Source organism: Scyliorhinus torazame, chromosome 3, assembly GCF_047496885.1.
Source record: "Scyliorhinus torazame isolate Kashiwa2021f chromosome 3, sScyTor2.1, whole genome shotgun sequence".
Taxonomy (NCBI): domain Eukaryota; kingdom Metazoa; phylum Chordata; class Chondrichthyes; order Carcharhiniformes; family Scyliorhinidae; genus Scyliorhinus; species Scyliorhinus torazame.
This window is the reverse complement of record NC_092709.1, coordinates 262,888,364-262,911,121: the sequence shown is the minus strand read 5'-3', so window position 1 is coordinate 262,911,121 and position 22,758 is coordinate 262,888,364. Positions and strand designations below refer to the sequence as shown.

The 22,758-nt window shown below is 44.8% G+C and overlaps 1 protein-coding gene across 3 annotated transcripts in view; it reads left to right on the top strand.

The window, feature by feature from the left end:
* The window catches only part of LOC140409085 (myosin-IIIb), a 250,058-nt gene that overhangs the window by 27,115 nt on the left and 200,185 nt on the right, over positions 1 to 22,758 (top strand). For all 3 annotated transcript variants that reach the window (XM_072497187.1, XM_072497186.1, XM_072497184.1), the window contains exons 3-4: positions 2,880 to 3,010; positions 4,552 to 4,654. In XM_072497187.1, the coding sequence (XP_072353288.1) occupies positions 2,880 to 3,010; positions 4,552 to 4,654 (234 nt within the window). The remainder of the gene's footprint in view (positions 1 to 2,879; positions 3,011 to 4,551; positions 4,655 to 22,758) is intronic.

The following is a 22,758-nucleotide window of genomic DNA, read 5'->3' as shown; positions in this document are numbered from 1 at the left end:
TCTAGGTGGCTTGATAAAGTTTCTGTAACTCGAGAAGATCAAATACACGGCCGAGGGGTCGATTTAAGGGTTCTCCCGGGGATGGCGGCTTTTTATAATCTATTTCAGAGAATTGATCACTGTTAGCTATTAGATTGAGGGAGGATGGAGAGAGGCAGGGGTGTAAGTAGGGGGGGGGGGGGGGTGGTGGTGGGGGGGGGGGGGGTGGTGGTGGGGGGGGGGGGTCATTTTTTTAAAAAAATTGTTATTTCATGGGTTGGAAGGTGAGTTGGGGACTTGTTTGGAGTTTGTTTGGTTAAGGGTTTTTAGTTTATATGTTTTTTAATTTATATTAAATGTTAAAAATTTAATCAGAACATTTCCAAAAACAAAAAGTAGCAGGAGCTTTGTTTCAAGTGTCATTTGTTCTGGATATCGGAATACAAACCACTAAGAGCAAGCATACTTAATTTAAAAGAGGATTTTGAAGGAGTGGAGTTTGGAAACTCTCATGTGGCAATCATCTTGGGTATTCTGAGGAGAAATCCACAGACACTAGGGTTCAGAGCAGAGTGCATGCATTTGACCACAGTCATTTTGGACACCTTAAAGGGACTTTTGTGTTAATCAGACCATTGTAGCTTAAGATGTACTTTGTTATCCATGTTAATCTTTAAATCTGTGTGTATATAAATTGAGGGGGAGGGGAGAGTAAAGGTGTATTGTACTGCAATCCAATTTTTCAATTAATTTTTTTTTTATTGAAACTAGTTAGTGGCCTTGTGACTCTGTTCCTCTTAAGTAAAGGATATGGTCTTCTGAGTCAGGGTTCTATTCTGGGATTTCCCCATCCAGTCATAACATCAACTGGGATGGTAACAGCATGGCAATGGGTTGAATTTGAAGCATGTCTCTAAGTCACAGAAAGTGGTAGCCAGGTGAAAATACTTTGTGAGAGAATTTCACATGGCAGGCAGTGACTATTGGAACATGGGGAAGGGGAACAAGGAGCAATCTAGAGTCCAGCAAATGAAAAGCATATAGACAAGGGCTACTTGCCTTGAGTAGCTCTATCGGTAAGCGTGGACCGAGGCTTTTGGGAATTTTAAAATGAAGAAACTAATCTCTGCCCTTTGTCTCGATTTTGGCACAGAAACTTGATGTGCTGGATTTTTATGAGAGAAATTGGGCTGCTGATGTCTGTATGATCTGAAGTTTGCGCAGAATGAGGTCAGTGAGCCCACAATGAAAGAATCGGATAAATTTACCCTTGCTGTTAAAGACATGTATGTGTTGGCCAAAACAAAGGTGGTTTTGTAGCCATCTAAAGAAGGCCATCTGCAAAGGACCATGGGAATTATGGCCAACCCAGCACTCCGACAGATACACAGCCTATGTGTATCTAAAACACAGGTAACCAGACCTGATCGAAACCCCCGCTCATTTGCATTTTAATGGCCCATTTTCCCAGGACAATAAAACTCCAATCAAGCAACCGGTACAGCCACAGACTGATCTTCGCCACTCCCCTTACTCAGAAAGCACAACTGCCAAGGTCAATGATCGCTACGGACCCGTCCAACCACCAAGGCACCCACCCCTTTATTGGACGAAATCGAAGACCGTGATCAGAGCCCTGTCGAATTATTGGGTTCAAGGTTAAGGACTGCCCCAAAGAGCGTGAAATCCCAGAGGGATAAAAGAGGACACAGCCATGTGTTCTGTCTCTTTTGGATAAGGCCTATGCCAGCCCAATTGCAGCAGGAACAGCCAGCTAAGTTCAAGACCAACGATCGCTACCTGAGGGATGAGCCCAGCAGAGACAGAGCCACTTACTTCGAACCAGCCAAGTGAAATACAGATAAAGGCCTTATCCATTTGCACAGTGCCGGTTGCCCTGAAGTTAAATATAGGTTATTGTAGCTGATAGGTGTAGTTTAACTCGTATAGATATTGTGTTTGCATGTTGAGAGAACTCTTCTGTATGTAAATAAACCATCTTTTGAACTAACTAACTGGTTGTGTGGTCATTTGATCGATATAAGGGAAAGCTTGTGGTTCACTAAGATAAATAGAAATACCCACCGTATTGGCGACGCTGTTGGGACTGAAACAGAGCAACATTTTACGTTTGTTGAAATTCATTTTGATTCATCCAGTACTTGTTGCCAGAAAGGTGCCATCAGCTTTGCAGTACCTTGAGGAGTAATGGAATTGTATGTTGTCAGTGACCCTGTGTGGATGATATTGCTGAGGATTAGCATACATGTTCTGAGGAGAGTTCGAACAATGATGGGGCCAATGTGAGATAAATAGAAAAGTGTGAATATAGCAAGGGCATGGGAAATGGAACCAGGAAGGATAATGCTTTGGAAAGAGACTGGGAGAGGTGTTGCAAGAAAACTGTCTACTTGGCATTTGCAGGGCAGATGAGAGGTGCTGAGGAGGAACAGCACCAAGCATAGTATAGATTAAGCAGGATGTTGATGCTGTGAATGGGTCAGAAACTGGAACAGGCTTGTTGTGAGAGAGGTAACCATGTGTTTGACTGATGACAATATGTTGAGCTTTGAGAGGTTGAAAATAGTGAGGTCGGTGATGGGAGTTTTGAAAGGGATTTGAATAATACCAGGGCAAGCTTCAGTGAAAATTTCACTGACCAGTGAAGTAAAGTGTGCTTCCTCCTTCTCATGTGTTATATCACATGCATGACGGTGACATTCAGGTATTCTTTCCTTGGTATGGTTGATGAGTCTCTTATCTGCCAGTGAGAGCTTTTTACTTCAAGTGATTTATTTTCTGTGCTAGATGATTGGACCTGATCAGGCTAAAACTTAGTCATCTTTATAAAACCCAACAATAGTATACTGTTTTAACTGCTTTGTGTTTCTGTTTGTCAGGAAGCCGAAAAGTACAGAAGTTGTTCAAAAAACAGCCTCCCACCTCATATTTTTGCAGTAGCCGATCGTGCGTACCGATCAATGTTGGGACGCTTAGCCACTGGCCCTAAGAACCAATGTATAGTCATCAGGTGAGAATATATCAATTTTAAATTATATTATAAGATGTGTGCATTTGGCTTGTCCATATTTCCTACACCAGGTGTTGTTACATATTTGTTTCAAGGGGAAGAAAGCCAGTGACCTGGAGTCTTTTGTGGTAAAAAAACATTCCCTTTATACGGAGCCATAACTTCCACCCAGCATCAAAAAGTGACGGCCTGCTAAAACTACAAGAGTTTAAAGTGCACCTACCTGCTCTGAGACATCTTTGGCGAAACCTCTTGACGGCCGCAGCTGCTTGGAGCCTGCAGCCAAAGAGTCCCTGCGGGCTCCAGCACCGGCAAAAACCCGGGAGGTCGGCCCCCCATTCTGCACTGGCTGCCAGAAAGCAGGGAGGGCCCAGTGAAATTAAGAGACGAGGGGAAACTAAGTGGATGGGATTTGGCTGGTCAAGAGTGTTTCGGGGCTGGGAGTGGGGAGGGGGGAGAGATATTAGAGTTGGGTTAATGAGGGTGGGGTCCCGTGCAACTGGGGGTCTGTGGAATCCCATTGGGTGGGTGAGAATATCGGAGTGGGTGGGGGAGGTTGTGGGGTTCGATTAGTCCGGGGGTTGAGAGGGTTCTGGAGTGTGGAGAGGTGTCCCTTGTTGGGCTGAGACTGGGTGTTTAATATTGTTATGCTGAGGTTAGAAATGGTTTTATTTCTTCTAGCTCTTTTTCAGAGTATCTGTTACCATAACACTGGCAGAAACATCCAAAGTTAGCGATTTAAATTGCTTTGTCAGATAGTTCCCAGACCAGTGCAATTGTCTAGATAGGCACTTCTGAGAAGGATTCCCCAGCATATCTTTGGGGTACCCCTAAATCTGATGCTGGGGAGCCAGGAAAATTACCTTCATTCATTAGGGCAGAAATAATGGAACTTTTTCATTGTTGATGTGAATGGCTGGTTTATGCCAGTATTGAATGCCAGAGAGTAAGTATTGTAGCACAGCCAATGATGCTAATTATCTTACTCTAGCTGACATTTTATAGTATTGTCTCTTGAGTTGGTGCTTTAACTTTCTAACGTCTGGGTGAGATGTTTGAAGACTTCTGCCTGGCCAAGTGTGGAAACTTTGGTTTCTTGTGGAGGGCACCAATGGGATTATTTTCAAAATGATAAATTTGGTTTTAGGGAAACATTGATAGCGACATTTCCTCTCGCCTCCTCACTCAAAATTTACCTTTTAAAACTTCTAAAGTGTGGAATCTGAACTTTGTTGATGTTCACCGTCTACTCTTGTATAAATAGATTAGGGTTTGTACATTAGAATGAGAGATTATCAAGCAAAAGAGCATAAGAACAGATAAATTATTTCTATGATTTTCTATTGTCTGTACTGCTAACAAAGGAGTTTCTAGTTCCCCTGAAAGATTTTTTTCATCATGAATTCACCTAGCCAGTTTCCTATATTTCTGTAAATATTGATTATTAATAATTCATATTCTTCTCTGAAATCCTAATGTTGACCACGCAAGCAGAAGTTGGAGATTATACATGAATTTTATTATTTCATTTGAACTGACAGTGGGGAAAGTGGCGCTGGGAAAACTGAAAGCACCAAGCTCCTACTGCGACAGATCATGGAGCTCTGCAAAGGGAATTCTCAACTGGAAAGGCAGGTCCTTCAGGTAAGAAAGTACCAACTGCAAGTTGTTGACAGATTGCTACCCCTCCCTAAAGACAAAGTCCTTTGGTCAACCCATACCCAAGGTTACTGTCGACCAATTGAAATTCCCCTTGTATTCTAGAAGAAAGTGAGCTTGTAGAAAAGACCTGTCGATTAGTTAGCAAGCACAGTCAACTTGTGCATTTTCATCAATCATTGCCTTTCTATGAGGCATGGGGAATTAAATAATGTTTGTTGCAGGTTCCTGTGTCAAACATTTGGGAGGCTTAGCTGCTATCAAATTGTGGCGTCTGGTTGCGCATTCCAACATGATTATACGTACCAATATGTCACTTCATGTAGGCAGAGAGTTTGCAGAGACACCATTTCCCCGTGGTTTTTAACAAGGAATGGAGGAATTGTTCTTTTTGGTCTAAGTATAACAGACTCTGTGACCAGCGGATCAAGAAACTGCTGTGAAGCATTCATTGTGGCTAAAAACAGGCAATGGTTATTCTCTCCACACTACTTGTAGAAAAGTTGGTTACGTATTGTGAGCCACATGCAACAATTTGCTTTCTTGTTTCAAACTAATCCTCATTGAATGGGATTTTGCTTAAAAACTAAGTGAAATTGGTGTGCAATTAAAGCAGAGTCCGTCAGTATCTGCTAATTGTGTCAATCTTGGTTATCTCCCTTCATAATCACTTGTCTGGTTATGTGCTTGACTTAGTAGTACAACATGTTGAAACCCTCAAATGTCATATTGATGGCATTTCACACCAAGGCAGGGACTACTTTAGCTTCAGTTTTCTCTTTCCTCATCCCAAGAAACTGGTCTCTAGTCAGTATTTCTTCATAAGAATGGAGGGAGAGTTTGTCACTAGTCCACTTGAGCCAAGGTGAGTCAGATTATTTTGGCTGCATTTGCTCTGATATGGGGGAATTGGGAAAAAAGGAGAGTGAGCGATTATATACAGAGGAGAGTGAGCGATATATACCGAGGAGAGTGAGCGATATATACCGAGGAGAGTGAGCGATATATACCGAGGAGAGTGAGCGATATATACCGAGGAGAGTGAGCGATATATACCGAGGAGAGTGAGCGATATATACCGAGGAGAGTGAGCGATATATACCGAGGAGAGTGAGCGATTATATACCGAGGAGAGTGAGCGATTATATACAGAGGAGAGTGAGCGACATCTACAAATACCAGGAAATAAATGTCCATACCAAATGAGCACATTTTCCCCAAAGCAGTGGATAATGGTTGGCAGTTTCTTTACAACTTCCCCTTCTATTGTGAAGGTGTGAAACCTTTAGAGGGAGCATAATTCTTAAAATGCATCCAGGAGAACTTTTTAAGCCAGGTAGATGGACCTACAAGAGAGGGGGCGGTCCTGGACTTCATTTTCTGTAACAAAGATGGGCAAGTGGTTGAAGTATCACTGGGGGAACATTTTGCAGACAGTGATCACAACTCTGTTAGTTTCAAGATTGTTATGGAAAATTGTTATGGAAAAGGACAAGGATGGGCCTGAGATCAAAGTTCTAATTAAAGATTTTAATAAGATCAGATATGATTTGGCCAGAGTGGACACTTTTTTTTAGGTAAATCTGTGACAGAACAGTGGGATGCATTCAAGAAGGAAATAGGGAGAGTACCCAATCAAGAAAAAGGGTGGGACCCGGTAGCACGGTAGCGTAGTGGTTAGCACAGTTGCTTCACAGCTCCAGGGTTCCAGGTTCGATTCCTGGCTTGGGTCACTGTCTGCGTGGAGTCTGCACGTTCGCCCCGTGTGTGCGTGGGTTTCTTCCGGATGCTCCAGTTTCTTCCCACAGTCCAAAGATGTGCAGGTTAGGTAGATTGGCCATGTTAAATTGCCCTTTAAAAAAAAAAAAGGTGGGACCAACAAATCCGGTGAACCCTGCATATCAAGGGATATACAGCACTGAATAAAGAGAAAAGGGGAGGTTTGTGGCAGATATTGAGGGCTCATATAAAACAGCAGAAACCCCAGAGGCATATCGAATGTGCAAGATGGAACTTAAAAAGGAAATTCGGAGAGTAAAAAGGGGACATGAAAGGAGACTGGCAGGTAGTGTAAAGGAAAATCCTAGGTTGTTTTACAAGTACATTAAGGGTAAAAGAATAACTAGGGTACGACTAGGGCCCATAAAGGACCACAGTGGTAATTTGTGTGTGGATTCGGAGGATGTAGGTAGGATTCTAAATGGATACTTTGTGTCACTCATGAGAGGGACAGTGTGGGTATAGAAATCGGAGAAAAGGACTGTAATAAAATGAAAGAGAATCTCAGCTGGGCGGGGCTTCTACTGGAATTTTTGATTCTCGAGAAGGTCACGTTTGAGTTGAGGGGGAGGATGGAAGGGTTCTACAATTGTTGGGGATTGTTTACCTTGCACTTTCAAGAATTGGTTGCCATCGAACATTGAGGGCGGGGGGGAAGGGGTTATTGCTGGCTTTGAGCACATTGTTTACGGGATGATTCTTAATTTTCTTTTTTTTTTGCTTGGAATGTACGGATGATGGTTGGGTTTATATATTGAAGGGGATGCTGTTTGGGGGATTGTTGTTTTTGTTATTGTTGTTTTTTTGATGTGTATTTGATGAAAATATGGAAAATGAGGAGAATAAAAAGGTTTTTTTTTTAAATCAAAGGGAATAATGTATACAGAGAGGAGGAACTGAGTGGTCTGGCAGGCTTAAAAATAGACAAATCTCCAGGGCCAGAAAATGTATCCCAGGCTGTTGAGTGAGGCGAAGGAGGAACTAATGGGAACTCTGGCAATAATTTTTAATTCTTCTCTGGCTACAGGAGAGGTGCCGGAGGTCTGGAGGATAGCCAACGTTGTACCATTATTTAAGAAGGGAAGAAGGGATAAACCAGGAAACTACAGCCCAATCAGCCTAACCTCAATGGTGGGGAAACTAACGGAAGCAGTTCTGAGAGACAGAATTAATCTGCATTTGGAGAGGCAAGGATTAATCAAGAACAGTCAGCGTGGTTTTGTGAAGGGGAGGTCATATCTGACCAACTTGATTGAATTTTTCAACAAAGTAACCAGTTGTGTAGATGAGGGAAATGTCTTTGAAGTAGTCTACTTGGACTTCAGCAAGGCTTTTGATGAGGTCCCACGTGTGAGACTGATAGCGAACGTAAGAGCCCGTGGGATCCAAGGAAATTTGGCAAATTGGATCCAAAATGAGCAGAGTGGCAGGAAGCAGATGGTGATAGTTGAAGAGTGTTTTATGACTAGAAGCCTGTGCCAGTGGGGTCCTGCAGGGATCAGTGTTGGGCCCTTGCTATTTGTGATTTATATAAATGATTTAGACATGAATGTAGGAGGGTTGATCAGTAAGTTTGCGGATGATATGGAAATTGGTGGCGTGGTAAATAGTGAGGATGGCTTTTGGTTACAGTAGGATACAGGCAGGCTGGTCAAAAGGGCTGATCAGTGGCAAATGGAATTCAATCTGGATAAGTGTGAGGTAATGCCCTTGGGCAAGGCAAGGGCAAGAGAAACAAAGCAAGGGGATACATGATAAATGGCAGCACCCTGGGAAGCACTGAGGATTAGACGGGCCTTGGTGTGCACGTACACCGGTCCCTTAAGATAGCAGAGCAGGTGGATACAATGGTTAAAAATGCTATACTTGCCTTTATTAGCTTAGGCATAGCGTTTAAGAACAGGGAGGCAATGCTGGAACTGTATAAAACATTAACCAGGCCACAGCTAAAGTATTGTGTGCGGTTCTGGAATCCACATTATAGGAGAGATGTGATGGCACTGGAAAGGGTGCAGAGAAGATTTCCCAGGATGTTGCCTGGGCTGGAGAGTTTTAATTATGAAGAGATATTTGATAAACTTGGATTGTTTTCCTTGGAGCAGAGGAGACTGAGTAGAGGCACAATTGAGATGTATAAAATTATGAGGGACATCGAGTAGATATGAAGAAACTATGACTCTTAAGAGCTAACAGAAGTGATGATTTTCACTGTCCCCGGCCTAGAATACAGAAGCAAATTGTAACTTGATTGCGACTCCCACTGAAAACCACCAACTATGAACAGGGCTAATAAAGTTGTAGATGTTGAGTGATCTGATGTGTATTTCCAGAATTGGCTCAGTTATATGCAGTCCACGCCAGCTGAGCAATGTATAGGCCACTGTACAATAAATATAAAGCAAAAAGACAGTTATAACAAAGCAATTTTTATTTTAATATAAAAGCAAATTTCTGTGGATGCTGGAATTTGAAACAAACAGAAAATGGAGGACAATCTCAGCAGGTCTGACAGCATCTGTGGAGAGACAATGGAGCTCACGTTACGAGTCTGGGTGACTTTGTCAAAGCAAGAGAGAACTGGAAATAGGAGAATTATACTGTTGTTGTGGGTGGGGGAGGAGAATGGGGTAGTAGGGCTTGATAGAGGATAAGTGTGAGTTTGACAAAGGTGTCATGGACAGAAAGTCAAAGGAAATCTAAATGGTGGTGATCCTGGCTAAGAAGGGTGCTGATAGTGGCACGTTATGAGATCAGAATTGGCAGAACAAAGGTGAGCAGTGTGTCGAAGGACAACTTGGCACAGGGAACAGGTGGCCCAAGTGGGGTGGGGTGTGGGGAGGGGTGAGACAATGGTGAGAGAAAAACAGATCGATGGAAGAAATGAAAATAAATTTAAAGAAATAAAAATGGAGGAGAGAGTGCACAGTCTGAAGTTGTTAACTCCATGTTAAGTCTGGAAGGCTGTAACGTGCCTACTCGGAAGGTGAGGTGCTGTTCCTCCAGTTTGTGTTGGGCTTCACTGGAATATTGCAGCAGGTCAAGGACAGACATGCAGGACGGTGAGTTGAAATGGCAAATGCAGGAAGGTCTGTGTCCTGCTTGTCGATGGCCCAAAGGTGTTCTGCAAAGCGGTCATCCAGTCTGCGTTTTATCCTTCCAATGTACAGTAGACCGCATTAGTCCTACAATAGACCAGATTGAAGGAGGTGCACATGAAGCACTGCCTCACTTGGAGCGAGTGTGTTTGCCCTTTTGCCTATTTCCAGCTCTCTCCAGCTTTGCCAAAGAGTTATCCAGACTCAAAACATTAGCTCCCTTCTCCCTCCACAGATGCTGTCGGACCTGCTGAAATTGTCCAGCATTTCCAATTTTTATTTAACCCAGGTTGAATTGAACACAATTGTTGGGGGAAAAAACTACTGTGAGTGTTGTTTCTAGAATTTCATTGCTACATTTTTGTACTATGTTCATTTAAACTGCAAAACAACATCAAACCATACTGTTAACTTAGATGTTGTCCTTCCAAACTTGGGTTTAATATAAATGGAGCAACACCTGTGTTAAAATCGCACATTATCATGTTCAATATAAATAGGTCATTAACACATCTGCGCGTTCTCCCTGTGTCTGCGTGGTGCTCCAGTTTCCTCCCACAAATCCTGAAGGATGTGCTGGTTGGGTGAATTGGACATTCTGAATTCTCCCTCTGTGTACCCGAACAGGTGCTGGAGTGTGGCGACTAGGGGATTTTCACAGTAACTTCATTGCAGTGTTAATGTAAGCCTATTTGTGACAATAATAAAGATTATTATTATTACCTTTAATGTAGTTATATATTTGCATATTTTTATGATTCTGCTTTGCTGTTAGTTTCATGAAATGTAACTAATGTATTAGATAATAAAAAATAAATATTGGGTAATAAGAAATAATCAGTGACCATCATTTGCAGGTTCTTTCTTTAACCCTTCCTCACATCCTTGTTATTTTCTGACTGCTCCTTTCTTGGGGCTTCCAGCGTTGCACTATTTTGAGGGATTGTGGCAGAAGAACTTCTGTAACCCTCAACAACAAGTCTTGTGTTGCTGCCGATGACTTGTAAACGATTAAAATACCACAAGCCTCCATTGTTTCAAAGCCAGGTTTCATTGCCCTAACAACCCGAGATTGCGTTTGTATTTAAAAATACAACACTTGAGTTTCTGGTAGCTTCACACTTGAGCCCAATTTTCTGTCCTTTCCCTACCTTGTGGTATTTCTATTGCTGCATCTGCAAATCTAGGGGCTCTGCATTGTCAATGTTCCATTATCAAAATGAAAAAATGTTGCCTGTAACGGGTTATAGCAGCAATTTAACTTGGTTCTATTGTAACAGATATTTTACACCTGCATCAGAAAACTTACTTAAATTTGGAAGGTCACACTGGATGCAAATATGTAATTTACACAGACTAGGGAATATTCCTCAGTGTCGAATGTGTGAAATCTGGGGAGCAGGAAACCTGCACCACAATGATTTTGCTTATTTCTGTCCATTTCCCCCCCCCTCTTAACAAGAAAAATACCCCTTACCTTAAAACAAATGCTGCTTTGATGATGTCGGGAACAATAAGTAGGATTATGAAACACAAAACTAAATTGTACAGTTGACTAGAAAACTGAATTTTGAAGAAAAGATTTAGGAGGCAGCACCATTTGAATATTTAAATTGACAACAGTAATGATTGGTGTCGGTCCCTTAATCTCAATTGTGACTCTGAAAGTAGATGATGAATGATTCTAGTCTGTTGAGTCTCATCTTGAGGTATTGTCGGAATACCTTTCTCACGACCCATGATATGCGGAATGGCCGTTTGCCAGAGTTGATCTGTGCTTAAATCACCGAGCTGCTTTAAAAAAAAAAATCAATGGTTGTTGAAATTATAGAACCAGATTTAGGTTTAACTTATTTAAATATAATAAAACACTTGTTACACTCCTCAGTGTGTGACAAGAATATGGAGACAAAGTTTTGTACGTTTGAAGTTTTGCCTGGTTTCAATTGCCTTAGTAATTTTTGAGTTGATTTAATTGACAAATATTTATTTGCAACGTGGCATGCATGGTATTTTGGAGGACATGGGTTTGATGGGCCAAATGGCCGTGCTTGCCTTTCCAAGGTTTCTTATCGTTCTGGTCTCATTCTTCTTGCAATGATATTGAGCCATGATTCTAACATTGTGTTAGGCCCCTGTCTGCTTGCTTGTAGCTTTGTTGAAGAGAAAATGGCACTGGGCAGGAACTAGTAATTCAACATGCATAATTTTAACCACTGAAATGTAGATAGGGAGAAACTGTTCCTGCTCAGAAAAGGATCAAGCATGAGAGGGCATCGGCTTCAAAAGAAGCAAATGGGATGTGAGAGAAACCTTTTTCACACAAAAACGGGCCTGGAAAGTACTGCCTGGAAGTGTGGTGAAAGCAGGTTTAATCGAGGCATTCAGGGGGCCATCAGATGATTATTTGAATAGAAATAATGTGCAAGGGTTCGGGGGAAAGACCGGAGAATGGCACTGAGTCATAATGCTCTTTTGGAGAGCTGGTGTCGACACAATGGGCCTAACGGCCTCCCCCTTGCACCGTAATGATTCTGTGAAGTGCACCCTTTTTGCCTAAATGCATGTCTCCTAGAAATCTGAAGGTCTATGGGGAGCAGGCTGCACAAATCTGAAAAACCAGAGGATAGGGGAATTGAGAGAATTTCCTGGTGATCAACTTAATTGTCTTTGGTTAATGTGATCCAATATATAAACGGTATCCTGTTTTTCTCAGACTATTGGAGTATTCAATTTAGAATGTATTTCAGAAAAATTGATGTGGCTATATTATTGAACGAGCATGTTCCAATTAAATGTTTCTGTTGTTTTAATTAAAGCATTAATCCCTTCCAAATAAATGGGTTCATTAGTTAATCCACTGATATCACTGTTAATTTGTTTGGAAAGTAAGTCTTCAAATGAATGGACTGTTTGCAGGGATCAGAGCAGCAGCACAGAATCATAGAATTTACAGTGCAGAAGGAGGCCATTTGGCCCATCAAGTCTGCACCGGCCCTTGGGAAGAGCACCCCACTCACGCACACGCTTCCTCCACCCCATCCCCTTAACCCAGTAACCCCAATTAACATTTTTGGACACTAAGGGAAATTTAGCATGGCCAATCCACGTAACCCGCACATCTTTGGACTGTGGGAGGAAACCGGAGCACCCGGAGGAAACCCACGCACACACTGGGAAGAACATGCAGACTCCACACAGACAGTGACCCAAGCTGGGAATCGTACCTGGGACCCTGGAACTGTGAAGCAACTGTGCTAACCACTATGCTACCGTGCTGCCCGGTACAAGGCCTTCAATTTCAATTACATCCTTATGAGCTGGCAATCGTACTTTTAGTTTCCTGTGTTGTTAGCTGCTTCACTCCAAATCCAATGTAAGGAAAATCTCATGGATATGAATCCTTTGTTTTAGATCCTAGTTTTTGTGTACATATTTTTTGTGTCGAGAGTGGACGTAAGCTGCTCACACATTGAATAAATCTCTTCTGAACCAATTGGAACTAAGCATTGGGCAGAGAGGAAATAGCCATTCCTTATTGGTAATGCATTAACTTAAACACTGTTTATAAAACCAAAAAGGAGTAAATTCCAAATATTGAAATGCTTGAGAGAGATTCAAATATGTAAGTGGGTTGGTCAGAATCTGAAAAGAGAAGAAAAGGCAAGTTAATATCTTTGGTACGGATCATTCATCGGGACTGGAAGGTGAGAAAATAAGGTTGTTCCTTTAACAGACTGATTAGAAGGTTAGGCTACACCCTTGAGATCTGCATTTGTAATGCCAGCTTCTGGAGTTTTACTTCTGGATACAAAGGAACCATGAACTGGAAATGCTGATGCGCATATGATTGCTTGTTTAGGTGTCAGCAGGAGCAGCTAGAAAATATTTGCATGGACAGGATTTTTGAAAGATATTTTTCAAAAGTTGTTGGCAAAGGTGTTGGTGTTGCGGATAGAGGATTGTGTACCAGGTGTCATAGGAGAGGACCAGACTGGGTTTGTGAAGGGAAGGCAGCAGGCTGCTTAACGATATAATGATGCCCTCGGAGGGGCAGGAAGTGGAAGTGGTGGTGGACGCGGAGAAGGCGTTTGACTGGGTAGAGTACCAGTGGAGGTGTTGGGTCGGTTTGGGTTCGAGCAGGGGTTTGTGGATTGGTTTCGGCTGTTGTATAAGGTGCTGGAGGCTCGTGTACGGACAAAGAGGGCTAGTTTAGAGTACTATGGGCTACACCAGGGGTGTAGGTGCTGGGGTGCCCGCTCTCCCCACTGCTTTTTGCTCTGGCAATAGAGCCATTGGCAATGGCGCTCGGGGGTGGAGGAAGATTGAATGGGGAGAGGTTGAACACAGGTCTCCTTGTATGCAGACGACCTCCTGTTGTACATTTCCAACCTGGTGGGGAGTTTTAATAGGATCATGAGGATCCTGGGGGTTTTCGGCTGTTTCTCAGGATATAATTTGAATATGGGGAAAAGTAAGGTGTTCCTGATGAATGCCAGGGGGTAGGGGAGTAGAGGCTGGGGGAGTTGCCGTTCTGGATGGTGGGGAGAGTTTCCGCTATCTCGTTGGGTCCTGCTGCATAAGTTGAACTTGGCGCGATTGGTGGAGGTTATGAAGGCAAACTTCAAGAAATGGGATGTTTTGCCCTTGTCTTTAGCAGGGCGTGTACAGTCGGTGAAAATGATGTTGCTGCTCGAGTTTCTGTTCGTATTTCAGAACCTCCCCATCTTTGTTCCTAAGTCCTTTTTTTAGAAAAGTGAATGGGATGATTTTGAGGTTCATGTGGGCGGGGAAGGGCCTGCGGGTGAGGAGAGTATTTCTGGAAAGGGATCGATGAGGAGGGATGGGGGGCTGGCTTTGCTGAACCTGTTGAATTACTACTGGGCAGCAAACATCGCAATGGTTAGGAAATGGGTGGTGGAGGAGTGGTCGGTCTGGGGGCAGGTGAAGGTGGCGTTGTGTAGGGGGAGCAGTTTGAGGGCACTGTTGCTGGGAGCCCCTGCCATTCTCGCCAGTGCGGTACTCCGTGAGCCCAATGGTTGTATCAGTGTTGAGGGTTTGCAACCAGTGGAGCAACACTTCGGACTGGAAGGCATGTCGCTGTGGGCACCGATATGTGATAACCCTAGGTTTGCGCCGGCAGATCTGGGCACAAGGTTCCAGGGGTGGCGGCAGGTGGGGATAGAGTACTTCAGGAACTTGTTTGTGGAAGGAATGTTTACAGGCCTGGAGGAGCCTCAGTTGTCTAAGGGAAACAGTTTGAGGTACCTGCGGGTGAGGGACTTTGTTAGAAAAGAGGTGCCGTCCTTTCTGGAGCTGCCACCTCTGGAGCTGCAAGACAATTTGTTGCCCAAGGATGACATTGGAGAAGGTAGAGTGGCGGATATATACGGAGAGCTGGTGAATGCTCCTGTGGAGGGAGGTCGGACGCAAATGGAAGGAAGAGCTGGGGGCAGAGTTGGGTGCTGGGGTGTGGCGGGAAGTCCTGCGGAGGGTGAATGCTTACTCGTGTGTGAGGTTAAACCTCATCCAATTTAAGATAGTGCATAGAGCCTACATGATGGTCTCGAGGATGAGCCGGTTCTTTTTGGGGTGGAGGATGAACCGGTTCTTTTTGGTGTGGAGGATAGGTGTGGGTGGTATGCAAGGGGTGACGGGGACAACGAACCATGTGCATATGTTTTTGGTGTGTTCAAGTTTGGGTGGGTATTATCGGATATAATGTCCAAAATTCTGGGCGTAGGGGTGTCTCCGAGTCCAGAGGAGGCAATATTCAGAGTGTCGGAAGATCCCGGAGTTCAGGTGCGGAGAGAGGCTGATGCCTTGGCCTTTGCCTCCGTGATAGCCTAGAGATGGATTTTGTTAAGTTGGTGGGACTTGAAGCCACCAAAGGCGAGGGTATAGGTAAGTGATCTGGCAGAATATTTGCACCTGGAAAAAGTTAAGTTAGCCATATGTGGAGTGGAAGAGGGGTTCACCTTGAGTTGGAAGCGGTTTATCAAAGTGGTTAGGCGCTCTCATGTTGGAAATAGTTATTGCCTGACACTTGCGTGGTGCAATGGTAACTGCTGCTCGTCACGCCAACTGAACTCCACTTGTCAGTATTAGGTTGACAAGAAACTTTGTTGGTCAGAGGTGTTAGTATGCATCAGCATTTCTGTACATAATGCAGATAAGATGAGCAACTATTTGTTTCACACGGCATGTTAGCACAGTGGTTAGCACTGCTGCATCACAGCACCAGGGACCTGGGTTCATTTCCAGCCTTGGGTTACTGTCTGAGTGGAGTTTGCACGTTCCCCCAGTGTCTGCATGGGTTTCCTTCAGCTGCTCCAATTTCCTCCCACAGTCCCAGATTGGGTGGATTGGCCACGCTAAAGTTGCCTCTTAGTGTCCAAAGGTGTGCAGGTTGGGTGGGGTTACGTAGATTGGGGGGGGAAGTGAGCCTAGGTAGGGTGCTCTTTCAGCAGATCGGTGCAAACTCAATGGATCGAAGGCCCCCTTCTGCACTGTAGGGATTCAATGGATTTGTTTAATAGTTCTTGAAACAATTTATTAATAAAGTTCAATGCTCCAAGGAATATGTAGCCAATATCGGTTCCAAATTACTTTGCAGCTATTAAAATACTTACGTATAGTTGCTGTCGTAATGAAAATGCAGCAGCAATTGGGGCTCCGGAAGATTCCACAAGCAGCAATTTCATGATAACCCGATAATCTGTTCGTAAAGGAATACAGGGCACTGGGAGAAATAGAATTAATCCAAAGGAATATTTTGCATTTATTGAGAGGTCAGCTGAATATCTCACCTGAAAGTTAATGCTCTCTGTACCACAGTTATTGAATTATTCAAAATGTACTAACTTGCATGTACTGGCTTTGCTAATCAAATAACCTTCTTTGCTCTGAATCGGAAGTACTTGTGTTCGAGCCCACTTCTGCATTTGAACACACAATTTAGACCAATGCTTTAGTTTGGTACTTAAATTGGGGGTGTTAAAAGATCTGATTCTTTGGTGGTCAAGGCATGAAAGGGTCTCCTGGTGTTCTGGCCATTCTTCCCTCTGAAAACCATGACTTCTACGAGGAATTGTACCGATCCGAGCCCCCATGGGAGGAGGGAGGGATGGGCCATTTCCTGGACCAATTGAGGTTTCCAAAGGTGGAAGAGGAACTGGTGGCGGGACTGGGGGCACCGATTGGGCTGGAGGAGCTGATCAAAGGGATAGGAAGCATGCAGGCGGGGAAGGCACCGGGGCCGGACGATTTCCCGATCGAGTTCTATAAAAAATATATGGACCTGTTGGGCCCGCTGTTAGTTAGGACCTTTAATGAGACAAGGGAGGGGGGGGTGCTTTACCCCTGACGATGTCCCGGGCACTGATCTCCTTGATCCTGAAGCGGGACAAGGATCCCCTGCAATGTGGGTCTTACACACCGATTTCCTTGCTAAATGTAGATGCCAAGGTGCTGGCGAAGGTCTTAGCCTTGAGGATTGTGTGCCGCAGATCATCCATGAAGACCAGACGGGGTTTGTGAAGGGGACATAGTTGAACGCGAATGTGCGGAGGCTTTTGAACGTTATCATGATGCCGGCGAGGGAGGGGGTGGCGGAGATAGTGGTGGCGATGGATGCTGAGAAAGCCTTTGATAGGGTAGAGTGGGGGTACCTGTGGGAGGTGCTGAATAGGTTCGGGTTTGGGGAGGGGTTTGTCAGGTGGGCTAGGCTGTTGTATGAGGTCCCGATGGCGAGTGTGGCCACAAATAGGAGGAGGTCCGAGTACTTTTGGTTGCACCGAGGGACGAGACAGGGGTGTCCCCTGTCCCCCCTGCTCTTAGCACTGGCGATTGAACCCCTGGCTATGGCACAGAGAGTCGAGGAACTGGAGGGGGTTGGTGCGGGGTGGGGAGGAGCATAGGGTGTCGCTTTATGCTGACGACCTGCTGCTGTATGTGGCGGACCCAGTGGGAGGAATGCCCAAGGTAATGAGGATCCTTAGGGAATTCGGGGACTTTTCGGGGTACAAGCTCAATGTGGGGAAGAGCGAGCTGTTCGTAGTTCAGCTAGGGGACCAGGAGAGGGGGATTGGTGAGCACCCACTAAAAAGGGCGGAGAGGAGCTTCAGATATTTGGGGGTCCAGGTGGCCAGGAGCTGGGGGCCCCTGCATAGGCTTAACTTTACAAGGCTGGTGGAGCAAATGGAGGAGGTGTTCAAGAGGCGGGACGCGTTGCCGCTGTCCTTGGTGGGTAGGGTGCAGTCAATCAAAATGACGGTGCTCCCAAGGTTTTTGTTCCTGTTCCAGTGCTTCCCCGTGTTTATCCCGAAGGCTTTTTTCAGGTGGGTTAACAGGAGTATAATGGGGTTTGTGTGGGCGCGAGGGACTCCGAGGGTGAGAAGGGTGTTCCTGGAGCAGAGCAGAGTAGAGATAGGGGGGGCTGACGCTGCCCAACCTCTGTGGGTACTTCTGGGCCGCCAATGTGACGATGGTGCGCAAGTGGGTGATGGAGGGGGAGCGGGCTGCATGGAAGAGGCTGGAGACGGCGTCCTGTGTGGGTACGAGTCTGGGGGTGTTGGCAACGGTGCCGCTGCCGCTCCCTCCAAAGAGGTATACCACGACCCCAGTGGTGGTGGCGGCCCTCACAATTTGGGGGCAGTGGAGGCGGCATAGGGGGGAAGTTGGGGCCTCGGCGTGGACCCCATTACGGGGGAACCACCGGGGGGGTGAGTGGGAGTGGGGAAGATCTCGGAAACGTACCAGTTGATGCAGGAGGAGGCCTCGGTGGTGGAGTTGAAAGGTAAGTGGGAGGAGGAGTTGGGAGAGGAGATCGAAGAAGGGACGTGGGCAGATGCCCTAGGGAGGGTGAACTCTTTCTCTTCATGCGCGAGGCTCAGCCTCATACAGTTTAAGGTGCTGCACAGGGCACACATGACCGGGACAAGGATGAGCCGGTACTTTGGGGGTGAGGACAGGTGTGTTAGGTGCTCAGGGAGCCCAGCAAATCACACCCATATGCTTTGGGCATGCCCAGCACTGGAGGAATTTTGGAAGGGCGTAGTGAGGACGGTGTTGAGGGTGGTAGGATCCAGGGTCAAACCGGGCTGGGGGCTCGCAATATTTGGGGTGGCAGAGGAGCCGGGAGTGCAGGAGGCGAAAGAGGCCGGAATTCTGGCCTTTGCGTCCTTGGTAGCCCGGCGAAGGATTCTCCTTCAGTGGAAAGATGCGAGGCCCCCAAGCGTGGAATCCTGGATCAGCGATATGGCAGGGTTCATTAAATTGGAGAGGGTGAAATTCGCCTTGAGAGGGTCGGTACAAGGGTTCTTTAGGCGGTGGCAACCGTTCTTAGACTTTCTGGCAGAACGCTAGACATTGGTCAATGGCAGCAGCAGCTCGGTCGGGGGGGGGGGGGGTGGTTTACTTTATTTTTGTTTATGTTATTTACACTGGAGGGTCTGAGGGGGTGTATACATGTGTTAAGTCGGGGTGTTAGTGTTAATTTATTATTTATGTACAGGGGGGAGGGGTTTGGGGGTTGCTTTTTTAGATTGTGTTTTGTACTTAACCCTGTTGGATTCTTTTTTCTTTCTCATTTTGTTATTGATATTTTATGAAAACTTTTAATAAAAATTCTTATTTAAAAAAAAAAAGATGTGGGTGCAAGGCTTGCAGGAAAATACGTTTTTGAGGACAAGTACCTAAATGCTGTATATGAATCCTGATCACTGAATACTGATTGGTGACGGGGGGTGTGACACATTGAGGTGAGGTTGGTAGGAGGTGACATTTTGAAGATGCGACCTTGAACATTTGTGTAAGAGCATTATATTTTTCTCGTGATGTGTGCCTGCCCCCATGCCCTTTGCTATGCATGCCTGGATGGCCTGCGTGCCCCCTGTGGAATTTGATGTCTCTTTCTAACTTTTGGGCTATGGCCACCAGTGTGAAATTAGTGAATCTGGGAGCCCTCTCTCTGGGTGACTGCTCTGTTGGTGCATTCTTTTTATTCTTTGTTGGAACTATTTCGGAAAGAGTTTCTCACAATTGCTGCTAGCCCCCTTTTTGAGAGTTGCAGGCTGTCTTTTGAGAAATGCAGGCTAGCTTTTCGCACCTTAACTTCTGCTGAGTATGCAGCCGGTCAGCAGCGTGTTTATTGTGAGGCTAACTCCACAGTCATGGAGATGAGCACACAATACGAAGGTTGCATACTGCGTGTGTCACATCAATGGGGTAATCAAGCATCACGATTCCTGTGCCTGCAAAACAGCCACATTGAAATTTTAGCCCATTGACTTTTGTCCAAATCTGATTATCAGTCAGTTCAAACTGTGCACAGCCTCCCCAATTCTCCTTACTCATGCAGTCCCTGATTCTTCACAATCTGCTACATTGTCCAATTAAAGTAGCCATTGAACATACTAATCAAGTCTGCGGATATTTCTTGTATAAGTGGCTTACACCATTGTAAGAAAATATTACTGCATAGCTTGTATTTAACAGGCTACAGTTTTGAAGTGGAAACAGTCCGAGGATTAATTTAAATTTGAGTTAACCTCGAGGGTGATTTTTGTGAGTGCGAGAGCACAAGCACATGAGTGACAACTGCTATTCTGTCACTGCACTGCAGCAGGTCAGTTAGTTGAGGATTTAGAAGACCCGTCTGTAAGAAACCCAAGCTTCAAAGTTTTGAAATGACCACCAAATCAGCTGTCTTTCTGAGAAAGACTAAAGTTAGAGGCAAGATTTTTCGATTTAAAATGTGAGTCACGGATCTGGCAACAGATGCAGTGCTGGCTTTGTGCATTTGGCTTACTTACTTGCGCTGACTTGCTGAACGAACTAGAAAGGCTTTATAAAAAAATCTAATTATAATAAAATTGCAAAAGCAAACAAAAAGAGAGTTTGTGGCGACAAAAACCAATAAACCATCTCCATTGTTTTTCAAGGGATATTTTTATGTAACTTAACCTCTGTTCAAATGTAATAAGCTAATTGTTAGCTGGCAAGGTTTAGAGCTATTATGGTCAAAGATCTATGAGCAATGTTGCACAATACTGAGCTGCATGGGGGACAGGAGAGAGTGATGAACTTTATTTAAACAGTGTACCCTTGGTACCAAGCTACACTGGTCACATGCCTAATTGGTGGAACTAAGTTGGATGGAAACTCATGGCTTCTGCCAGTTTTATTGTTCTTGAGCTCGAAAACCACTTCCTAAAACTAACTGGTGATTGTCTCAGCAACTGTTCATTTGGAGGTTATTTTTAAAGGCAACTGAAGTTCACTGGCTGCCAATGTGTCATTCAGAGTGTTGTGGAGATCTTGCAAAAGCTGGTGGGAGCATAAAACCACCATCTTGTTTTCTGCAGGCCTAAACAATACTAGCTGCCTTCACTAGAGCTTAGTTTAACGAGTCCATTAAAGTGCAAGCAAATCTGATGTATTGATCCAGCACTGCGTCGGTTGCCAGGCCTTTCACATTTTCTCTAATCTTTGTCTTTCTGTCCAACAGTCAATTTGGTAGTCACTTTCAAAAGGTGAAAGCTTGGTTTTGTAAAAGAAATGGTCCCGGTAATCCTCAGCTGACTTGTAGGCGAGTATTGATGGAAGAGCAGTCTTCTGTTGCCCACACTCGCTATCTCACTCATTTACTTGAACACACTCTCTCACTTTTACTCGTACACGCTCATACCCACACGCGCTTTCACGCATGTCTTTCAAATTCTAATGTGATGAAGTGCTGCTGCAGACCATATTCAACAGTGTCAAGTTTGAATATGAATTTTGTTCCATTTATTTTTATTGCAAAAATGAAATTGAGTATGATCATTAGAATTACAGATTCATTACAGTGCAGAAGGGGGCCATTCACTCAATGAGTCTGCACTGGCTCTCTGAAAGAGCAATTTACCTAATCGCACTCTGATGCCTTGTCCCTGTAACCAATCCAAAGTCCTCTTTGAATACCTTGCTCGAACCTCCCTCCATCACCCTTTCAGGAAGTTTGTTTCCGACTCCAATCATCCTTTGGGTGAAAAGGTTTCCCCTCACATCACTCCTACTCCTTTTGCCCATAATTTTGAATCTGTATCCTCTATGTTAGGACTGAGTTTAGGAATAACTTCTTCACCCAAAGGGTTGTGAATCTATGGAATTCCTTGCCCAGTGAAGCAGTAGAGGCTCCTTCATTAAATGTTTTTAAGATAAAGATAGTTTTTTGAAGAATAAAGGGATTAAGGGTTCTGGTATCCGGGCCGGAAAGTGGAGCTGAGTCCACAAAAGATCAGCCATGATCTCATTGAATGGTGGAGCAGGCTCGAGGGGCCAGATGGCCTACTCCTGCTCCTAGTTCTTATGTTCTTATGTGGAACAGTTCTTCACTATTTGACCTGCCCAATACTCAGGATCTTGAATACCTCAGTTCAGCCTCCCTCTGTCTTCTTTTCTGCAAGGAAAACAGACCCAATCTCTCTCATCTATTCTCTTGCCATAGTTCTTTATGATGTGGAGATGCCGGCGTTGGACTGGGGTGAGCACAGTAAGAAGTCTTACAACACCAGGTTAAAGTCCAACAGGTTTGTTTCAATGTCACTAGCTTTCGGAGCGCTGCTCCTTCCTCAGGTGAATGAAGAGGTATGTTCCAGAAACACACATATAGACAAATTCAAAGATGCCAAACAATGCTTGGAATGCGACCATTAGCAGGTGATTAAATCTTTACAGATCCAGAGATGGGGTGACCCCAGGTTAAAGAGGTGTGAATTTCATCAAGCCAGGACAGTTGGTAGGATTTCGCAGGCCAGATGGTGGGGGATGAATGTAATGTGACATGAATCCCAGGTCCCGGTTGAGGCCGCACTCATGTGTGCGGAACTTGGCTATAAGTTTCTGCTCGGCGATTCTGCGTTGTCGCGCGTCCTGAAGGCCGCCTTGGAGAATGCTTACCCGGAGATCAGAGGCTGAATGCCCTTGACTGCTGAAGTGTTCCAGCCTCTGATCTCCGGGTAAGCGTTCTCCAAGGCGGCAGTAGAGGCTCTTTATAGAGTAGAGTATAGTTCTTTATCTTTGAGGGCAGCACGGTGGCGCAGTGGATAGCACTGCTGTCTCACGCCGCCAAGGTCCCAGGTTCGATTCCGGAACTGTCTGTGTGGAGTTTGCACATTCTCCCCGTGTTTGCGTGAGCTTTGCCCCCACGACTCAAAGATGTGCAAGGTATGT